At 36.8% G+C, this 22,113-nt stretch overlaps 1 protein-coding gene and 1 non-coding gene across 2 annotated transcripts; both read right to left on the reverse strand.

Annotated features, from left to right (window-relative positions):
- Positions 1-1,631: 1,631 nt before the first annotated feature.
- LOC145604641 (callose synthase 12-like) lies at positions 1,632-8,341 on the reverse strand. The gene is made up of 2 exons (XM_081660547.1): positions 3,021-8,341; positions 1,632-1,928 (listed from the first exon to the last, which is right to left on the reverse strand). The coding sequence occupies exon 1, from the start codon at positions 8,321-8,323 to the stop codon at positions 3,041-3,043; it is 5,283 nt and encodes a 1,760-aa protein (XP_081516673.1). The 5' UTR covers positions 8,324-8,341; the 3' UTR covers positions 1,632-1,928; positions 3,021-3,040.
- LOC145606479 (small nucleolar RNA J33) lies at positions 5,320-5,400 on the reverse strand. Its single transcript, XR_014105345.1, has one exon. It is a non-coding gene; the product is annotated as a small nucleolar RNA J33 (small nucleolar RNA).
- Positions 8,342-22,113: the final 13,772 nt, after the last annotated feature.

Genomic DNA, 22,113 nt, shown 5'->3' on the forward strand with positions numbered 1-22,113 from the left:
CGCGGCCCCTAGCCGCACCCCCGAAACCCCCAGCCGCACCACCGAAACCCCTAGCCGCACCCACGGCCCCCAACCGCACCCCCGAAACCGGCCAAACCACCCAAATCGCACCAGCAGCACCCCCGAAACCCTTACCCGTGAAACCCTCTACCACCCATCTAACCTACCCCCGACCTTCGAAACCACCAACCTAGCTCACGCCAAGCCCGAAAACCACCAACCTAAGCTACAACAACCCTCAAAACCTGCCCCCCTACTTGAATCCGTCGCTATAACTGCCCCTCTTCCCTTCTCTCACCACCGAAACGAACGAATTTAACAAGGGCGATCTGGGTTGGTGGTTGCGCCGGAGGAGAGAGAACCCAACGGTGGTGTTGGTGCAAATCTGGGTTGGTGGTTGCGGGCTTGCCGCGAGGATGGACGATTGCAGGCTTGTGGCCGGGGAAGGAGGATGGTTTTCCGATGAGGATAGGGAGGAGGGGACAGGGTTGGGGAAGGGGACGGTGTCCCGGTGGTCGGATTTGGGAATGAAGGGGTGGCTATGGTGGCTGAAGGGAGGAGGGGTGGTTGGGCTGATTTTTGTTTTTTTTTAAAAAAAAAATTTTTTTATTAAGCCAATCATGTGTTGACATGTGGCATTTAAAAAACAAAAAAAAAAAAGTTTACCTTTTCAGCAGGTAACCGGTTTTTGGGAATGCTAGAGGAAAACTGACCTAATAGTTGGGATTATTATAAAATAAACGATAGTTGGGATTATTGTAGATAAATCGCCCATAGTTGGGATTATTAAATGTATTTTTTCATTAAATTAAACCCCAATTCCTTAATTAATTATTTTATATTTCAATTTTTTTTTATTCTATTTTGGCAAGTCTTTTTTCCAAGCAAGTTAGCTTGACAAAGCTAATTAAATTGGCCAAGTTAATTGCATTTTCTAACTCCAATGACCAAGCCAGTACCTAAAAATTATTTAAAATTACAAGCAAGTTCCTAGCTAACTATTGGAGTTGCATTTAAAATTATACATTTGTATATATATATGTATACGTACATATATATGTTTATTTTTAAAGTCCCTCGCTATAATTATTGGAGTTGCTCTTATGCTCTCTACTCATTTGACGACCAATAAATTCAGTGTAGGTCCAAAAATTCTTACCTCAATTAAAGTGCATTTGCCATCAATAAATACACCTGAAGCCGAGTGAGCAAGGGAGCAACTCGTTTCAAATGTCATATTGTATAACAAAAAAAAAATAATAATAATATGAACATAGGTAATTTTGAGATACATTTTATGCATCAATTTCTACTTCATTTCGTTATACACCCATTCTCTACCCTCTTCTCACTTCATCAATCTTTCTTATACACACTCAACTCTCCTTAATAGTAAATGGGTACGGAGTATTACCAAAAGAAAACGTCGGGAGTACATTTAGTACAAGTAACCAATCTGTCTAACGCTTACAACAATCATCAGACAAGCCATAAGCCCCAATGTACAACAGCAAGAGGATAAAGAAAAAGAAAGAAAACTTAATTGGCTGAATTCTGCTGCTGCAGTATTGCACGTTTCAAGGTTGAAGCTATGAACAGACCATAAAAGCTAAGAACACAAGACCAAGTCGTGCTTAATAAATTCATGACTGTACTTCTAAAAGAATGGTGATAAAGAATTTAACAAACGGCTAGATACAATGTGCAAGCAAAACTAGAATCTATCCTCCTACTCAAGCAGAACCAAAGAGCAAGCAGGTAAAGAAATTGTAAACTAAAGATAGTTTCCACCCTTAAAGTTACAAGACAGAAGGACAATCGGACTAATTACAGCACAACAGAACACCTCACACTACACAAAACTGAGAAATATAACTTCCCACCTTCAACTCTTCAATAAATTTCCAATGATAACGCCTGTGCAAAACCTGCATCAACAAAGAAAAAAGAGAGCTCAAATCAGAAGCTCAGGCAGAATCAAAATACTTAATACATTAATCCAAATAATTGGCCTTTTGCTTCATCAGCGAGCATCAAGGTCACATACTTCCAATCAGATACATCTAATTTCATAATTACAGACACCAAGCACATATTAAAAAGTTCCCCCCATTCCACTGTATTAGTCATAACCAAAATTACATAAATTCGAAAACAACCAACTCTGGTTTTTCTTAATCAATTTCTTACATAAAACACAAATGGTTGGTTACATAAATAAAATAGTACATCCTTAAGTGTAAATATCAAACAGACCAGCAAAGTGGAATGCATTGTAGTAAAGGACAATCAAGGTGGAATAAGAGAATTGAGTACTTTAAAAGGGCGAAAACCCTAAGGACTAGAGCATGACATCAAAAATATACTAGTCAAAAGTTTGACATGTCCATACCAACCATGATAATGAATTCAAAAGAAAGACTACATTGATTCGGTAGGGATGTATAATTTCAAATGTTTAAGATAGTTGCAGCATATTAACACAATTCCTTGAACATGATTACTGATATGTAACCTATTATTTAGGGATTAGGGGAGTAAGAATTATCTTGATTAAAAAATTGATTGAGAATATTCAACAAAAGAAAAGAGATGCATATTTTCATTTATCTTATTACTATTTATACGTTCATAGGAATTTAACACATGCTTATCCAACTATTGGCAATTTGGCAGTCCAGCAACAATAAACCCAACCACACATATATACAAAAATAATCTCAACTATCAAATTTGTTAACAAAGTGTACAAATGAAGTTGACAATGGACAGGGTAAGAATAACTGTAAGTTCTTTAGCCTCTAAGACTTTTGGTTCATTACAATATTCATTCTTCATGTTCAACAAGGTCCGACCCTCATTTTCTGGGGGACTGTATTTGCTGGAAATTTCAATATCAGTTTTATCCAATGCATTTTTGTTCTAATAATATTTGTTGGATCACCAATAGTTGTGTTTATCTACATTTCAATGTAGTGAAAAGATAAAAAAATCAATCTACATCAAAATTCTGATCATACCTTTCTCAAGTCAGGAATCTCTATGCCTTCTTATTTGTTAGAATCTGGAAGATCCGTAGACCTCTACTGAACGCTTCATTAAATAAGATTCTTGTCTGCATTGACTGGAAACCGGGCATCCAAGAGAGAAATGCAAGAGGAGTCATAACAATCACACCAAACATGATGTCATACAGACGAGCCATGGCCATAATAACCCTCCAAAGCACAGTTTTCCGTATAAATCCTCGAAGCACAAGGGCAATAGAAATAATACCCCAGCCAGTTGGAATAAATGCCAAGAAACTTGTAAACAGGTCAACAATTTCCAGACTAGTGAACTTCAGCAACACCACTATCACAAGAATAATCAAGACAATAACCAGGAACTGGATGAGACGGTAGTAGATATGATCTTTAGCAGAATACTTATATCGAGCATACGATATTAGTACAAACACTCCAATAGCAGCAAAGACATATATCCACGACAGCAAATAAACAAGAATACTTTTACTTCCAGCAGCTATACCCAGCTGATATACAATCCCAAACTGGAAAAAGAAGAATCGGAGATCCAGTATCACCTCCAGAAGCTTCCCCCATAAACCAGTTGTTCTCAGATGATCCTGCTCCTCATTCCACCAAGCCTCCCAGCTCTGCTCAGACTTCACAAAAACTCCACCGCTATACCAGACCCAGTTCATGAAATCACTAAAGTCATTCACAGTTTTTAACCAGTCAAAACCTGAAGGATTGAACAGAAAGGGAGCCAGTAACCATGATATCACCAAGAACCAACTTGAGATAGTCAGAGCAATGTACACAAATGTGCCTTTTGCTGCAGGGCTGAATCCAGCATACACTGTGAGTATCAGCCCCAGTTCAATTGCTTTCACAAAATGGCTGCGGGAATACAGTCGGTAATTTTCAGCAAAACTCTTGTGCTGCACAACAAAGCCACGTCCAGTAGCGCGATATTTGGCACCTCCATGTAAAATTGTCCTGCCGAAGTAGTGGGTACGGGTGCCCATTGAGAATGTGAAGAAAACAGAAGAAAGTTGTAGCTGCATGGTAATGAAGTCCCAGATAGAATTGAGAAATCCAAGCTCTAGAGAATTTTCGACAATCATCGGAAGAGCTGTAAACAGACCTATCTGGATGATGAACTGCTGATTCAATATCGTGCCAAGTGCTGCATTGCTATTAGTAGAGTCCGCCTCAATAGAAGCCTCAATCCCACTTAGAGCCAAGTATAGGCGGCCCCACAAAAATGCATAAACGGTCAAAACTACCATCATTGTATTGAAAAAGAAACCAACTGTAGTGTAGAAGAAGGACAGCATCCTGAAAAAGTCCAACCTATGACCCAAACGATATACATCTCTGCTGAGAACCTGCTCACCATTTCCACTGGCCACTTTAGCCTCAAACATTGATATCTGGTTAAGGCCGACATCCCTTCCCTTGCCTACCTGAATGTATTCATGGTGAGTGACATTACCACCCCGTAGTGTGCAATTGAAGCCAGCAAATATATCCTCACTGATATTAATGACTCTGGATGCTTTACTAACTCCTCCACGAGTCAAGAACCAAAACCTATCAAAGACATCAGGATGACCATAATGCATTCTAACTTTCAAAGGATTGGCAAGAACACGTTGGCCCAAGGTCACAAAGCTCATTTCCTGGGCTGACATGAACCGAGCAATAGAAGAAACACCACTAGTGAATATGTGTTCACGGACACCTAAAATTGTTGGCTTGCGAATACCATGCTTATACCTGAATTCTTCCAACAAATTCCGCATCTTGAGAGTCTCCTCGAAATAATTATCTTGATTCATATCAATTGTCTGAATAGCATCCCCACGAGTAAAAATAATGGAGCTGTTCTGATTTTCCGGCTTGCCTTCTCCAAGCTTGATAGGACCAGGCAACTTGATTCGGTAGATTTCCACTTCCTGCTCTAACTGCTGATCATACTTTACAAGAACAGAGTAGTAATCTTTGCCAACCCTTCCTGTGGGAACTTCATCAACATAAGCAACACGAAGGGCTTCATTATGCTTTAATAACTGCAGTATTTCCTCAGCCTGGGGCTTCTTCTCTGCCTTCTGTGTACCATATATCTGGCATGCAATCACGTAGGTAAATTTCATTAAAGCAGTTCCATACTCATGACCTTTGTACAGTTCACTAATAGAACTACTGGCTCGACTCAGACTCCCCCCACTTCTCAATGATGATAACCTTGCAGAGCCAAAACCACCCAAACTACTGCTCTGTCTCGCAGTAGCAAGCTCAAGTGCCCCCTCCTTAATGTCCATCTCAGATGCCGAATCCAGGAAAGCTAACATCTTAAGGGCACGATAATAATACATCATCCCCCTAACAGTGCGAGAAAGGGTCTGGCCTCTGTAGGACGCCCAAAGCCTAAGGTCTCTAAGCTTACAGTCCCAACCTTCTTTATCATCTGTCAGACCCTCTCGATGCATACGCTCCATGAAATTCTCCCACTCATCCTTATATATAGTCTGCAAGTAAAATAGGGTAGAAATTCCATCTTCATTCTCCTTTTGTAGTTGTTCCTTACTGTACATGACCTCTTCACTGTAGTAAGGTGTCAGAACACTAAAAGACAGCATTTTCTCCACCTGTGGGGCATGAGGCATATTCATGAATAGGGAATTGCTGAAGAAGGCGATCCTCCGTCTTGCCTCAAGATTCTTTGGGACATTGTGCATAGAGTCTTTGGAGGTAAGAATGATGTTCAAACGTCGGAGCTGCCTGTAAAAGGACTCATTATCCTCACCGGGCAACTCAATGGCATCCTCAAAAAGCAGGCTCTTTCCAGAAGCAGATCGAGGAGCCAAACCGTCCTCCCTCAGGCGTTCGGTAGGTCTCTGATCTAGATAAAAGTCCCTTATGGCAGTCTCATAAAGGGCCTGCAATGCATCCACCACCTTGCTGAGATCAACCTTCTTAGGTTGGATCAGCATCTTCACAAGAACACTCAGTTTCTCATGGATTTTTCGAAGAGCATTCAAATCATATGTCTTGGTGAATTTCTCAATCTCAATAGCCTGATCAATTTCTTGAAACAAGACCATAATGATAGAATGTTCTTCAGTACCTTTTTTAACAATTGCAAGCAGCAAATACCTTATAGCATCGTATGCTTCTATCACAGCACACCGGCGGTACTCATTCTTGCAGATCTTATGCCAAAGCCACCTATCAGGTGCATCAACCAGCTCTTTTGCCTGACCAAGTGCCAGAAGCAGCTCATTGCAAAGAAGTATACAAGGCCAACGGATGACCCTAACATTCCAAGTATTCTGAGGGAGCTCCAGCAACTCAACTTCTTTATCACTTATGATGTCCTCTTCTCTGAAAATACTGATTACTTCATTCCATACCCAAGCAAACTTATTTGCCTCCACCTGACTAGACTCAAGTTTTTTGTAAGGGCGGCCAAACCCATACCTGAGCTTCAACCGATGGATTGCATCCTTAAATTTGTTTTTAATCCCACTTGAATTCAGCAGCTGCTCCCCAGGCATGAGATTGAATTGAATTGCACTAGCAAAGAACTGAAACCTCAACCTTAATTGCTGCATGTTTCGAATCTCACCCAGGTGAGAAAACAATCCCACTGCTGCACCAACAAAGGATGAGTAGATAGAATACCATATCTGCAAGTCCATCAGGTAAATCAAAACAACAGGAAGCCACAAAAGCCCAACTGCAAATCGGTTACTGCCACGGAAAAACTCATACCACTCATATTCAACACCCTTAAGATTCACCAGGATACGTGTTGGTTTAATCATAGGCCTGATCTGTAGGAAATAACTAAACACAAACTTGGAAGCAAGCACCAAAATCCAGAACAGAGTATACTTGATATTGTCTGCAAGACCTTCTCTCAGTCCACGACCCACAAATATCCTAGTCTGAAACCACCAAGTAAACATATAAAATATCTTCCAATTCGTCTCCTCCACAAAATTTCGAACCCAGGGGATGATAAACAGAACCAAAGCCAAAACCTCAGGAAGTACAAAAACCGCGACAGCCAGCAGAAAATTAATGATCTGCCTTTCAGCAGCACCAGACCATCCCCTATTATTGTTCCTTTGCGTCCATATCTTTGCATAAAAAGTCCCAAAGACAATCGCCCACACAGCAGAAGTAACACACTTCAATAACATCCTAACTCCAACCATCAAAGTCTCCCTCGAAACCAATCGATACTGCATTCCAATATCAAGAAGGGACTGTAGGAACCTCATCACACTCCATGTCAAGAACACAGTCAAACACTTTACTTGAACTTCCCTATGACTCAACGAAGACCACGGGTACCCTCTCCCATTAATCTCCTGCTCCCAAGCAACAATAATCGCCGCTTGCAAGAACAAGACCAGCATCACCCACAAACGATCGAAACTACGATACAGATTCCAAAATGAGCGTTGTTCGACAAACCCGGTTTTACCCACATGTCTCTTCCTCCCTTGAACCACAAAGAAAGTACTAGATTCATCAATTGGCCACTTCAACTTATCAAAACACCTCCTACTCCAAAAATACTCATTAATATCATCATAATTTCGCCACGCACTATGAGGGTTCGTCCCATTCCCACTACTCTCAACCTCTTTACTAATGGAATTATAAATGGGTTTCACAATTTGATCCAAAAAAGCATTCTCCCCAGTAATTTGAGGTATATAAGGTCTACCAGTATTCTCATCAATATAATCCTCCAAAATCTTGTTCAATTCCAATGCCATATGATGAAATATATAACACAAACATTCAGGAACAAATCTCAAATTAGCAGACTCACCCCAAATAAGCAAATACAAAGCAACATACAACAATTCCCGGCGTAAATCGTCATCTCGGCGACGATTCTCCACGATCCAGATGCTGGACCTCCGACCAAGATACCCGCACCAAAGGGTATAATTCTTCAACATCTTACGGCGGAAGCGGCGGAGAACAGCATGGTCGAGGCAGTCGATGTTGTCGGGAGGAGGTTGAAGGCGCATTTGAGAGTTGGCCAAGTGAAGCACGAGGTGTTCCCTTTGGTTGCGGATGTTGTCGGACTGGAAGCCGAAGAAGAAGCCGAGCCAATCGAGGAGGTCGTAATGTGGGTCCCATTGGATGTAAGGTGGTTTGCGGAGGTCGCCGGTGGTTCGAAGAGCGGATTGTGCGGCGCGAACTTCGGGGTACCGGAGAGATGGGTGGTCGGCTAAGAGGTCGTGGATTGGGATGATGTTGTAAGGGGGACGACGCGACGATGACATCGCATCGGAGGGTTTATTAGTTTAGACTTTAGAGAAATGGAATTTCAAAATTATCAACTAAGTATATTTAGAAATAAGGTCACCTGGTTGCAGATGTAGATCCACCAAGCATACACTTGCTTGCCAGTGTTCAAAATATGTATTTTTATTCCTATGGTCAAACAAGACAGGTTTAAATTTTGAGAATAATAATAATTGACTATAAAGGGTATCTATTCTTAATGGTTAAGAGAAGAGATGATTTTATATTATCGTACATAGAAGAATATCTCTTTAGTAAAATTTAATTGTCATTCTCTTTTTCTGTCTTTCTAAGGAAAAATTGATTGGAATAATCCTAATTTTGCTCAATTCGTCCAAAATAATTCCAACTTTCGATTATTTTTCCAAACTTTAATATGAATTTGTTTTTAATGGTCCCAACTCCCAACCGATCATCTAACTTGTTATAACAAGTTAAATAACACGTGTCGACACCTGATTAGTCCAAAAATAAACAAATTTTAAAAAGTTAAATTTTATTAAAAAAAACATATAAAAAAAAACTATTAATGAAATAATTAAATAAATTACCCCAGCAGCTCCAAACACCCTCTCCGCCGCTCACCTCGCCAGCCAAGCCCCTGCCTCCAACCCTGGCCACGCCTAGACCCTTTTCCCTCTGCGCTGGCGTCGCATCGCCCCGCCCTCTAAACCACCAACCCTTCTCCCTCATGAAACCCTTTAAAACGAGGGTGCAATAGAAATTAATGGGGGGCAAAGTTGGGAGTGATGGTGAATAATCGAAAGTAGGGATTATTATTATTGGCGGATGAGGCAAAGTTGGGATTAATGGGGGCAATTTTTCCTTAGATAAAATGACTTATGTTTAATATTAATACATTTTGAGATTTAATTAGTAAGTATTTAGTCATTAATTAAGAAATAAACAATAATTGCAACTTTACAAAATTCGATAATAATAAAAATAATACATATTCTATCAAATGACAATAGTCTTTAAAAGATAACAATGAACCGTGATTAAGTACAAATACAATAATTTAATATTACGATTGCACATCCATTAACACATATTATGTTGCCTACTATTAACACCGAATTTGAGCCACATATGTTCAGTTAAGTCTTTCTTCAAGGCTTTATGCATAGCTTCATCACGAACACGAGCTCTATTAGACATGTAATTTTCCAAACTTGCAATTCGGTTGTTGCTATTTTCGAACTGAAAAGGCTCTTCATTACTTCCATTACATGAAGATCATTTGTAGCTTGATCATATTCATTTGGATCGTAATACGTTTTATACGTATCTCTTTTATCCTCAATATCATAATGTGCATAATGATACATGCTATTGTAGACACCCAATTGTGTCTCCCCAAAACCAAACCCAGTGATGAATACTTTTCATGTCAAATGATAATCGAATGAAGTGAAAGTGTGAAAAGTCCAGTGATGCGGTTAGTTTTTATTTAAAAACTTTCTTTCTGTTTTTGAAAATCTACTCTATTTATAAAAACGTCCAGTCCAATTTAGTTAGGTTCATGATATGGGTCCAATAATGGTGTAGTTGGATGGAGCTCGAAAAAACCTTTCCAACGATATATTATAAGCCCAATTCTGATGAATAATGAGGAAGTTATATATGACCAAAATATTAAACTAGGCCCAAATCGGATTTTACCTACAACTAGGGATGTCAATGGGGCAGGGCGGGGCGGATGTTGGTCTTCCCATCCCCATCCCCACCTAATATTTTCATCCCCATCCCCATCCCCATCCCCGCGGCGGGTCTAATTTTCATCCTCATCCCCGCCCCACCGGGTACAACTCCAAAACCATCCCCGCCCCACCCCCCACTTGGATATCCATCCCCACCAAAGACCCACCTAATCCCCACCCAAGATTCACCGAATATCTGTATCTCAAATACACAATCCTACATAATTAATACGAATTATAAAATAAAACATTCTAAACACATTTTTGTGTTATAATATAAGTGTTGTACAAAGTATTATAATTATTATTGTATTTCACGTAATTATTTTATAAATAGCATAAAAGTATGTAATTTTGCTTTAAAAGATATATAGATGTGGGTATGAGGTGGGGATGGGGCGGGTACGAAGTGGGGCAGGTGGGGCGGGTACAAATTAAAATACACCCCCGCCCCATCACCCATGGCGAGTATGGTTTTTATCCCCATCCCCGCCCCACCACCCGCCAAACCGAGACCCATCCCCACCCAACTGGGGCGCGGATGGGGCGGGTCTCCTACTTGACCCGCCCCATGTAGACACCAAATTTTGATCCTACCTTTTTAATTATGTCTAATAATATATTTTTTTTTTACTATAATAATTGTTTTTATTGCAAATAATAATTATTATTTTGCTAATTATTTTTATAAACTTAATAATGTTTGTTTTATTACATAAAACGAAACGAGTAATAATAATGATTTTTTTTATTAATAATTTCCAAAATACATGTTACAATTTGTACTTCTAAATTACTAAATTACAAAATATTGAAGTACAAGCTCACATTACATGCATTATTACCCTACTCCACCGAAGTAATTTTCGGGTTTTTACTTGTGGATTAACAAGTAGATTAATATGGCCATTAGGAGGACCACTAGCCCCACAATGTACATGAAATACACCCTTATCATCCTCATGTCTTCCTCAAATGTAAAGACAGGCTGATCTACTTGATTTTCTTGAAACATGGTGGTTGAGTTTAATGGTGGTTTTTGTTTGATTTTTTCGGGTAAGGAGGAAGATGGAAGAAGATAAGAATTAAGTGGTGAGTGGAGATTTTGGATAAGGGTAATTTCTTTTTATAGTAAAAGTAAGTATTTTAGACCGTATCTTTATACGTATATGTATAATAATCGTATAGTATAAAGTATAATGATTTTTGTCTCGCCAGGGGAATATGTCATTTTCCTTATAAACAAGCATTGTTTAACCCTTTAGAGTATAGTTAGCATATTAATATGTTCACTTAGACTGTTAGAGTGCTTTTTTATTTTTATCTAGTGATTTTTGTTGTGTTTTGTGCACTACCCTAATATATGACCAGTTTACCTAAGCTATAAAGTCCAATACTCTAAAGACTCATATTCGACTAAGGTAGGGAAATGACAAACATTCTCTTTCTTGAATGAGCATTTTTTACCATTATGAGCTATGGACTAAGATAATACCACCTTTTTTTTTAATCTATTTATATTCCTTTAATCTATTTTGGATCCGATAAATTTCAATTCAGGCCAATTGTACCAATTTTATCTAACATGATAGATATGTGGATGTGAGTAAGTGGGATTTTGATGGTTAATATTACGCGTACAATGAATGGTGCAATACGTATTTTAGCAATTATATTGAAGCAATCATATATTGAATGCAACGTGATATACAGATCATGTTTTTTGAGTTTTTATTTCTCTGACAAATTGGTTACTTGATGTACGTTTTTTTGTTTTTTTCTTTTTGTTGTTTAGTTTATTATTTTCTTTTTTTTTTCTTTCCTTATTCTTTCTCAGATTTGTTTACTCAATCTAGTTTGTGTATTTCTTCTTCAATTTTGATAAGCAATTGTCAATGGTGAGTAAATGTTACCTTTTTTTATCCCCTGCGGTGAATGTGGTGTCCAATAAATTTCAGTTTGGATCAATTGTATCAATATTTATCCGACGCTAATTGGGATAGCGGGATTCCATACGCGTCATGTACTGTATTTTACTATGCAAGCACTATTTGACACTGTGCAAACACTATTTGGCACTATTCCAAATAGTAATTTCTGTTATGAAAACTTTATTTTGCCGACATATATTTGGCTCCAGTTTTATTTGTTTTCCTGTTGTTTTGATCTAGTTTTGTATCTTTTGTCTTTGTTTTTTACGACTATGGTAAATATAAGTTTGCGTTTTAGTAGAGTAAAGTAAAATAAGAGTTCACTTTTTTTTTAAGGTCATTCGGTTAAGGGAATATATTTTACTCTTGACCACCTTAAATTTATGTTGTATAACTTAGTATTGTATGGTGTATTTTCACGTTGACCATGTCAATCTTATGATTTTATATGATTCACTTTTTTTTAGTAAGGGTTATTATTTGAAATGCTCGTATGTATAAGGTTTTGTCGTATGTTCAAATATTCTTGGGTAAATTTGTATGTACTGTTTAATAAGGGTAGGGGTTATTTCTCTTTTATTAATTTTTTTTACTAACTCTGAGATATTTTGCGCACCCCTTTTAGTATTGTAACCTAACGTCTTTGTATATCTTTTAGAGCTGACATCTCAGAGCTAACTTTTTCTTTTTTTTTTATTTTTATTTTTATTTTTTTATAATTGTTGTTTTAACACCTTGGTAAGTATAATAGTGACTAATTAAATTTAGACGCTCTTTTATTATATACCATGTAAGTATTATTATTATTATTTTTTTTTTGAGTTATGACACGACTTGGTCATACATATTTTATATATATATATATATATACCATGGCATTTTAGAACCTTTTTATTATGTGAATATTAGAGTTGATTTTATTACAGTTTTCTTTATTTTATCAGTTTAAGCGTTGCAAAACATATTAGCAAGTTTGTTACATGAAAAACAAGAGAATTAAATATCAAGATTTTCATTATTACCAAGATCTTAATATTTATCAAAGTAATCCTTGAATTTTTAACTTATTTATTTTTTTTTATTTACAAATTAACCCCTTTATTTACCTATAAATACCCCCCCAAATTCTCAAGTTTTAAAACACAAAAAAATTCTTACAACTCTTCTCTCTAAAAATTTTCTCTAAAAATTCTCCTCTAATCTTAATTTTAGTAAAAATCTCTCTAATTTAGCTTATTAAAAAGCATCTTATAATTAAGTTGCTATTTTTATTTAAGTATTGTTATTATCTTTAATTCCTACTAAAAAAACAAAAAAAATATTTCGAGTATTGTTGTTATTATCTTTGTTAAAAATATTAGTTTAATTGCTTAAATATTCCTATTCTAACTTAAAACCCAAAAAAAAAGTTTATTTCTTAAGTTTAGCTTTATTTTTCAAGTTTATTTTCTCTAATAAAAAATAATAAAAAAAAAAAGTTCATTAGCTTCATTTTGCTTTAGTTTCTTTAATATATCAAAACTCCAAAAAAATTACTTAGACTCTTTAATTTAATTTTAACTAAGGAGTGATCATCTTTTCATCCTTGATAAACCAAAGAGGTTATCCAAAAAATTGCTACATCTAGCTCAAGGTATTATCTTCAATCTTTTCTTAATTTCCTTAATTATTATTATTATGCTAACTAATATGTTTGTTTCCATGTGATGTTACCAATAGGGGTAATGATGATATTAGGTGCTAAATTAGCCCTAAATCTTTCATTACTCCACATTAAAAAGCCAAGCCTATTGGTGAGGTGATAGGTTATAAAAGAGGGGGTAATTGCATTTTGCATTGCATCTCTTTCTAATGCATTTTAAATATGAAAGATTAATACATTCATATGCTTGCCTAAAGCATATTTTTAAGGATGATTTATTTCTTAAAGTGAGTTTAAAGACCTAATGAATTAAGAGTTTATGTAAAGGTTGTTCAATCAAGAGTAGTGAGTTACTTACCACGTCCCAAAGATGGCCTATGAAAGAACCTTTACAACCAGAATCAGTTCCAGTTCTTTAGCTCAAGTGATAGAACTTTTCAAGAGCTTTCCAACCATATCTCACAATAATTTTTTCGATTTTTCTATGATTTTTAATGATTTTTTTAGTTTAAACTATCAAAAAAATTGAAATATGCACACTAGTAGAAAAAAACCAGAAAGGCACCGCTCAATGGCCACCGGTTTTCAAAAACCGGTGGCAAAAATAGGGGAAAAAATGGGCGGGATTTTGAGGGATTAGTATTGCCACCGGTTCGGTTCGAACCGGTGGGAAAAAATTAATCCCACCGGTTCAAACTGGTGGCTTTTTTTTTTTAAAAAAAAGAAAAAAACCCGGCCTTAATCCACCCCTTTTGTTCCCCTATATATTAACCCCTTTTACCAAACCCTAGCCCCCTCAACTTCTCTCTCCTCCCTTTTTCTTTCGTTTTGAGCTTATCTCTCCTCACTCCTCACAGCTCTTTCCTTATGTCTCCTTCTCTCTTCTCTCGCTTCGATCTCCTCTTTCCTTCACCCTCGTCTCCTTCTTGTCCCCTCCTCCTCTTCTCTCGTCTCTCTCTTAGATCTCCCTTGTCTCGCCCACCACTACCGCCGCCGCACTACCACCGTCGTCCTCCCTCGTCGTTGTTCGGTTGTCGTCAGTCGGTCGTCCTTCCTCGCAAGCTTCCTCATTAATCAGAAATTTGAGGTTGGTGTTTTTGGGATCTTTAGCTTTACGCTTTAGTTCAATTATTCAATTTAAATCTGTAATTTCGAAATGGTTGTGGTTTGATTTGGTTGTTGGTGGTTGTGGTTTAATCTGGTTGCTGGTGGTTGTGGTGGGTTGTTCCAAATTAGATCTGTAACTCGAAATTGTTGCATGTCTTGTAGATCTAATTTGGGTTTTTTTTTTCTTCTGTTTTTGAGTTTTGAGAATTAAATATCAAAATTAATTATTTTTTTCACAAATTTCAATATTAATTATGTATTTCGGTTTATACTGTTTTTATTGTTTTTAGATTTCGGATTTTTTTTTTTGGAGGAATTCGATGTTTTTTTTTTTTGAGTTTTAAGAATTAAATAAGACTGTTTTTTGAGTTTTAAGAATTAAATAAGACTGTTAAGAAGCATGTTTTTTTTTTGGTTCTATATTACCAGATTTTTTTTGTTCTATAATGTTTTTGGGTTTCAGAATTATAATTTACTTTGGAATTATAATTTACTTTGGGATTTTATTAATTTTTCTAGGTTTTCTTTTTTATTTTGAAGTTCATGTTTTCTGTTTTTTTTTTCTTCTTTTCGCATCTATATTGTAAGTTTAATTAATTTTGGTGTTTTTAATTATGCAGGTACTAGTTTATGACTCCACATAGAAGAATCAAGAAGATATTGATGTTGTAATATTTTTTATATTGATGTTGTAAATTTTTTTAATTTTATTTGGGTATTGTACAATAACAATTTAATGATAAATTTATTTCTGATTATATATTTCATTTACAAGTTTAGTTGATTTTGATGTTGAGTTACTCATATTTCAAGTGAAATAAGCAAACCAAAACTATGAACTCATAACTCTGACTATTTTTCAAGTGAAAAAAAAAATATATTATACATCATATTGTCACCGGTTAACCGGTGGCAAAACTAATAAATACCCAAAAAAAAAGCGCCAATTAATATTGCCACCGGTTAACCGGTGGCAATACCCAAAAAAAAAGCGCCAATTAATATTGCCACCGGTTAACCGGTGGCAAAAATATTTATTGCCACCGGTTAACCGGTGGCAATTCTCGTTTTTGCCACCGGTTTTGAACCGGTGGCTTTTAAATATATTATTGCCACCCCCAAATGACCATCGGTTCAAAACCGGTGGCATAAGGGGGTTTTGAACCGGTGGCCAATTGCTTTTTTCGTCTAGTGGCATGTTTTTCTCTTAATTGCCTTTTAAAATTTTTATTAATGGTGGCATAAAACCTATATTACACTACATTATATATATACTTCTTAACTTATGAAGTTTTAATAAAAATGTCTTTAATCTCATTTTAAAAATGATTTTAGAAATAAGAGTTTTAACAAGCCTTAATTCTAAATGTTATTTTAAGAAACTTTAATCTTATTTTAAAGATAACTTCAGAAATAAGAGTCTTTAATTCTAAATATTGTTGTTTTAAAATCTTTAATCTTATTATAAGATGACTTTTGAAATAAATGATGTCTTAAGGATTTTAATTTTCTTTTAAGACTTTAGAAATAAAAGTTTTAACAAACTTTATTTTTCTTTTATAATTTTGTAATTCTTCTTATTTCAAACCCTTTTGTGAAAAAGAATGAATCATAACTTTGATTGTTTGTTTTTAATAAGTAATAATAGTTAATATGAGGTTATGGCCTCATTTCCAAACATGAGGTTAAGATTAATTATTTAGTCATATAAGGTTGTAACAATTATCCATCTCCATGAAAATAAGCTTACATCCCATTATAATTACCCGATGGATTAATTGACAATCGGATATGATTAAATAGTTTATTGTTCCCTTTTATTTGGAAGTAAGGCCTTGACAGGTGTCGTGTTTTACTTGGCCAATTCCATTAAGCCTAAACACATAACCCTTAAAACCTTACAAAAAATTAACCTTGAGTGAATTTAAACCCAAAGTGAGATTACATAGTAAACCCTTACAGTTTCGCTCCAAAAAATACCTTGACCCACTTAAAAGTCGTCAATTAAGACGCATTTGTTGAATTGTCTTATTCGAAAGACATTTTTGGTGATCACTAATCGGGGTGATTTTCCTCAACCAAGGTGGTTCATTTTACTTTTATGAGTGAATCCGTCAAAGATCACTAAAATCCCACTTACAAAAATGACATTTATGTCAACAACCCAAATTAAAAACCCAATGGAATTGGTTATTTAAAACATGGCATCTGTCCGAACTACGAAGGTTTTGATCCGTGAGTGAATTCAAAATCTCACTATGATCGGTACGTAGTGCAACTTTGGTGCTCAAACCTACCTTGTATTAATATTTTTTTATGGTTGATATGTCTTAAAACTCGATTTTTTTTAACAACGCAATAGTAAGAGCCCGTTCCTTAGAACGGAAGAGAAGACAAGTTCTAGACGTTCGATTCTCTTAACCTAAACCCCGAACCCTGGGCCTTTTTTTTATGGAGTTAGCAGTTGATTTTATTTATTTATTTAATTTTATTTCTTAAAATTGACTGTTTTAAAATCCGTCCTTATTCGGATAAAAATAAGGTGGCGACTCTAATTCTTGTTTATAAGTCTTATCAGACACCTAAGTGGAACCTTTATAGACTAATCTTTTTCCACTAAAAAAAAACAGGTACCATAGTCTGGCGACTCCACTGGGGACTTTTTTTTTTTTTTATGTAAATGTGTAGTGGTTTAAATCTGAATTTGCGTTGTTAATTTGTTTAAGTGTATGCATGTGGTCATTCATCATTCATCAATTGTCATGAGCATAATTTTTTTTCTTTTTTAGGCCGACACCTCTTCCTATTGGTAAGGTCGGATTTAGACAACAAAATTAATGAATTAAGGGCGTAAACCTACATCCGTGCACTACTGCAATCGGCTCTGTTAGGAACGTCCAACCTCGGTGTTCACAGTTGGAAGTGATACGAGGCCACTTGGTTAATAATTTCCTCAAAATGGATTGACCTGTAGATTAAGAAACATGTGCATCAATACATACATGAAGTCTCTACGGTCATTTGTGTTAATGATTCATTCGTGTTGTCATGAAAGTTTTTCTTTTTTTTTCAACAAAAACTTGTTTTAAGTGAAACTTTTTTTTTATGGACCCGATAATAAACTAAGAGTTATCCTTAGACGTTCCCTCATTTGATTTCAAGAGAGTTTAACTTTTCAAGACTACTAACACCACATATGGTGCATTTTAAGCAATGCCAAAATCTCCCTATAAAACCTTTTCAACTTAAAGAATGGTTTAATCACTATTGATGAATTAATATATGAGTTAATGTTCTTTTTAAAGAAAAGTCTTATACCCCTCAACACCTTGAAGGTTTTCTTAACTATGTTCTTGAAATTGCAGTTTACTTGTTGTTTAGAGACCGAGATATGGATACAGGAGCACAAATGTGTATTGGAGGACGACGTTGGGGTTCTATCCGCCAAATTTACTCTAGGAAGTGTGAATCACTAAGTGCTATATATCATCGGTTGAAGTCACAAGGTCTCCTCAAGTCAAAACACAATAACTACACTATGCCGTCTCCTGGGGCTGACATGGGAAAATATTGCAACTACTGTCATGACTATGGGCACAACACAAATGTTTGTAATGATCTAAGGCATGCTATTCAAGAACTGATTGATGATGGGAAAATTCCAATTCCAAGATCATGGACTCCACCTACTATAAGATTCACTAATGCGGATTTGCTAGATGACTACAACAACGACCGAACCTTGTCCATTACCTTGATATCGGATTGTTATGAAGTCTCAGGAATTTTGGTGAACAATGAGTCCGCATTCAACATTTGCAGCAAAACTATTCTCGAGCGATTGGGGTGTGAAGATGCTCCTTTAAGACCCTAAAAAAAGGTGGTTAGAACAAGCAATCACACTTTTATGCAGGCAATTGGAGAAATCACCCTTCCATTAGGATATCATGATTGGGCTTGTAATGTTGAGTTTCAGGTAATTGATGACCCGGAAAGCCTCATTTTCATCTTGGGAAAATCATGGTTACAACATATAGGAGCAATTGCCTCCATGCTTCATCAGAAGGTCAGGTTTTCAACCCCCGGCGGTGTAATTACTTTTCATGGGGATGTAGTATTACCAAGCATGGTAACCAAAGTGTGCAATATGATAACTTTTGGGGAGAGTTCAACTTCAAGACCAAAAAAGGAGAACTGTGAAAAATCATTATGGGACTTGATATCAAACTCCTCAATGTATCGGGAGGCCTTTAGTGATTACCTCAAAAAGACAATCATTAATGCCTCAATCCCTTTTAGAGATTTGTGGGAAATCTTTAAACTTGACCCTCACCGTGTGAAAGACGATCTTATCAGAAGGGGTTTTATAAAAGATACACTAGATCATGCAATGGTATGCCGCAATGTCAAGTATCACCACGTTCGCATCGACGAAGGGTCTTCCATTAACATGTGCCCGTATCATACATTTGTTGATTGGGAATTCGAGGAGGAAGAACTTAAGCCTGCAACAGTAGATGATCTTTGTGATAAAGATGTATATGAGAATGTATATGGAAAAATTGATGCTATTGTAAAATACAAAGGTGTAAGTTTCACCACGAGTTTTCTAGTTTGTGACGTGCCAGTTCTTTATGATATCAAACTTGGCCAGCCTGGATGTACCGATTTCATCCCCTTATGATAGTTCAATCCCAAAAAACACCAACACAGCTTAATGATTCTTTAAGTATTCAAGATGGCTCCAAAATGTTAATCCTACAGCCTAAATCCCCAAACAATAAAGACCCACGCCCAAAATGTGTCCACCATTGAGCAAGCCAAGGCCTCTCGCCAAGAAAACACTATCACCCGTTTTCGCCAAACTGGCCCTGGACTTCTATATGACGTGCCCATTCATGAATCAATGTATTCCCAAAATGTATTCAAAACCTTAGATGCCTTTCATACTTCCTCACAAAAAGGCAAAAACATTGAATATCATGATGTCGACCTTGGGCTCACTTTTACTGATAGTGAGTTACCCCCAAATCCCTATCATAATGAGCCATTACATATCACTCTCCGGCATGGTTCCAGTTATATCAATCACATATTAGTTGACACCGGAGCCGACGTCAATCTTTGTTCTCGGGAATACCTGTACGAGTTGGGGTACAATGATTTACATATCACCTATCGTTCCATTTTTGTTACGGGTTTTGATCAAATACCAAGGGAAGTGACGGGATCTATAATTCTACCTTTGGTACATGAGAATGTTTTATTTAACATAGAGTTTATGGTGGTGGATTTCCGACTCACAAGCAACTTGTTACTAGGAAGACCTTGGTTGCATGAGTGTAAAGCAGTCTCATCTAGCTTGCACCAAAAGCTAAAAATGAGAGCATCATGGGGCATTATAACTATATGTGGTGACTATAGTAGGAGAGCCTATGAAGGAGAAAGCTCATCGAATTGTGGCGGTTGGATATACACCATAAGCACAACAGATCATTGCATAGAAAATGAGCAAGTTGTTGAGATTAGGCGCCCACTATTTGCAAAGAGAACGATATATTTTCCTATTCCAGAGGATGAACGAGACAAGCCAAATTGGATGCCCATTAAGGCAAAGGCTGATGATATTCGAAGGAGATTTAAATGGCTTTACGATAAAGACATAGCAGTTCCTTGTGAGGGGGTTGAAACATCTGCAAATAAAGTGGCATCCCTTCGAGAAATCATGGAACCTTACATCTTCCTCGACAACATCGACCTTTTTACAACGGAGTCATGCATGGTAGTGTGTAAAGCGTGGGCATCATGGATCTTGGACAAAGAAGATAACCCTTTCTATGTCGCCAAACGGAAAGCTGCTTGGGAGAAGCGACTTTTGACCGGGGAAATAGATGCATGGTAGTGATTTCGGCTACATTTTCATTAAGTTTGTTGTACGAGTTTTTTTTGTAAGAAACTACGAGCGACTTGATCCCTAAAAAAAATGAAAAAAAACAAAAACAAAAAAATCTTGTAACAGGGTACGTAGGCAGCTCGCTTAGAGTGCAGTCGCAAAAAAAAAAAAAAAAATTAAATTTAGTTTTTATGTCGAACTACGATGGGCCTGATTTCCTGAATCACATTACACTTAGCACATTTTCGCACTCAGGAATACGTAGGCAGCCTTCGGGCACGGCCACTAACAGTTTGTTATTGTTGCAGGATTCATTTATTTTACTTTATTTTACTTTCCTTCATGAGGTGGAAAATAGACAAAAAAAGAACATTAATTCATATATATAGTGATACAACCATAATAATGAATTAAAATATATAATACAAGGGTTAAAAAGGGCCTAACTGAATCTCAGATGACGGTGGAGTTTCAAACACCTCTGTTTGACCACAAGTAAACCCTTGGCAATGGTCAACTATAAAGCAGGCTCCTCGAAGCATGTCTTGAGGTGAATGTCGAATACTAACCTCCCAACCACGAGAGTGAATTAGGAGTAGTATGTCACATAACTTTTGCTCAGCATGTGCCGGGTAGACATCTAGTCTAGCTAGAGATGAGATAAAGTGGTTAACATCCATCAATACTTCTAGTTGTTTCACCTCTAGAGAGCGAGCCTTTTGCAACCCATTTTGCAGTAAACAAAGTGAGAAGAAGGAAAAGCTAGGTCCTCTAAGCCTTGAGCCAAAACCAAACTTCCAAACATGCCCAGGTTCTCGCAATGTATACCCACCTCTACACCCCTCTGAGCCATTTGATAAAGCTGCTAGGGATAGAGTATGAGGATTTTCTTGTGACCAAGAAACAATTGACAATGCCTTGGTTAATCTATCTATTATTATGAAGAGACTCCTATGACCAATTGACCATAAAGTCTCAGGGAGACGAGATATGTAGCGCTTATGACGCGAAGGTAGTTTCTGAAGGAAATTCTCTTTAGATTCTTGATAGTTGGAAGGACCACCCATCATCATTGTTAAATGATTGTAGGTGATGAAATCTGATATACCTAACCAAGGATGATTGACCGAGCTGTGAGGTGGACCTCTCCCCTGGCGTGATGAGGAAGTTCCAGAATAAATACTGCGAGGGGTATTATAAGCCGATATGGCTATGGAACTTTCAGACAATCGAGTGAGCGAAAAGAAACATGTGTCACTCCATAGGAATAGAGTTGATGGGAGAGAATTATGCCCTGTAAGAATACAAGACCTTGTTATATCTATATTCTCAGAGACCTCATTTCCGATTGACGAACTTGAGATGAGTAGAACCAAACAAGTAGGGAGATAGGATTTATATAGTATGGAGATATTACTTAATTTTGACTCGTACCATACCCACGAGCATCCCAAAACAATAGCCTGAGAGACGAGTACATGGGTAGATTAAA

The sequence above is a fragment of the Chenopodium album genome, chromosome 22, assembly GCF_948465745.1.
Source record: "Chenopodium album chromosome 22, dcCheAlbu1.1, whole genome shotgun sequence".
NCBI lineage: Eukaryota > Viridiplantae > Streptophyta > Magnoliopsida > Caryophyllales > Amaranthaceae > Chenopodium > Chenopodium album.

Bases quoted from the DNA above. Each gene is read 5' to 3' on its own strand.
- LOC145604641 (XM_081660547.1), bottom strand. From the start codon at position 8,323: ATGTCATCGTCGCGTCGTCCCCCTTACAACATCATCCCAATCCACGAC.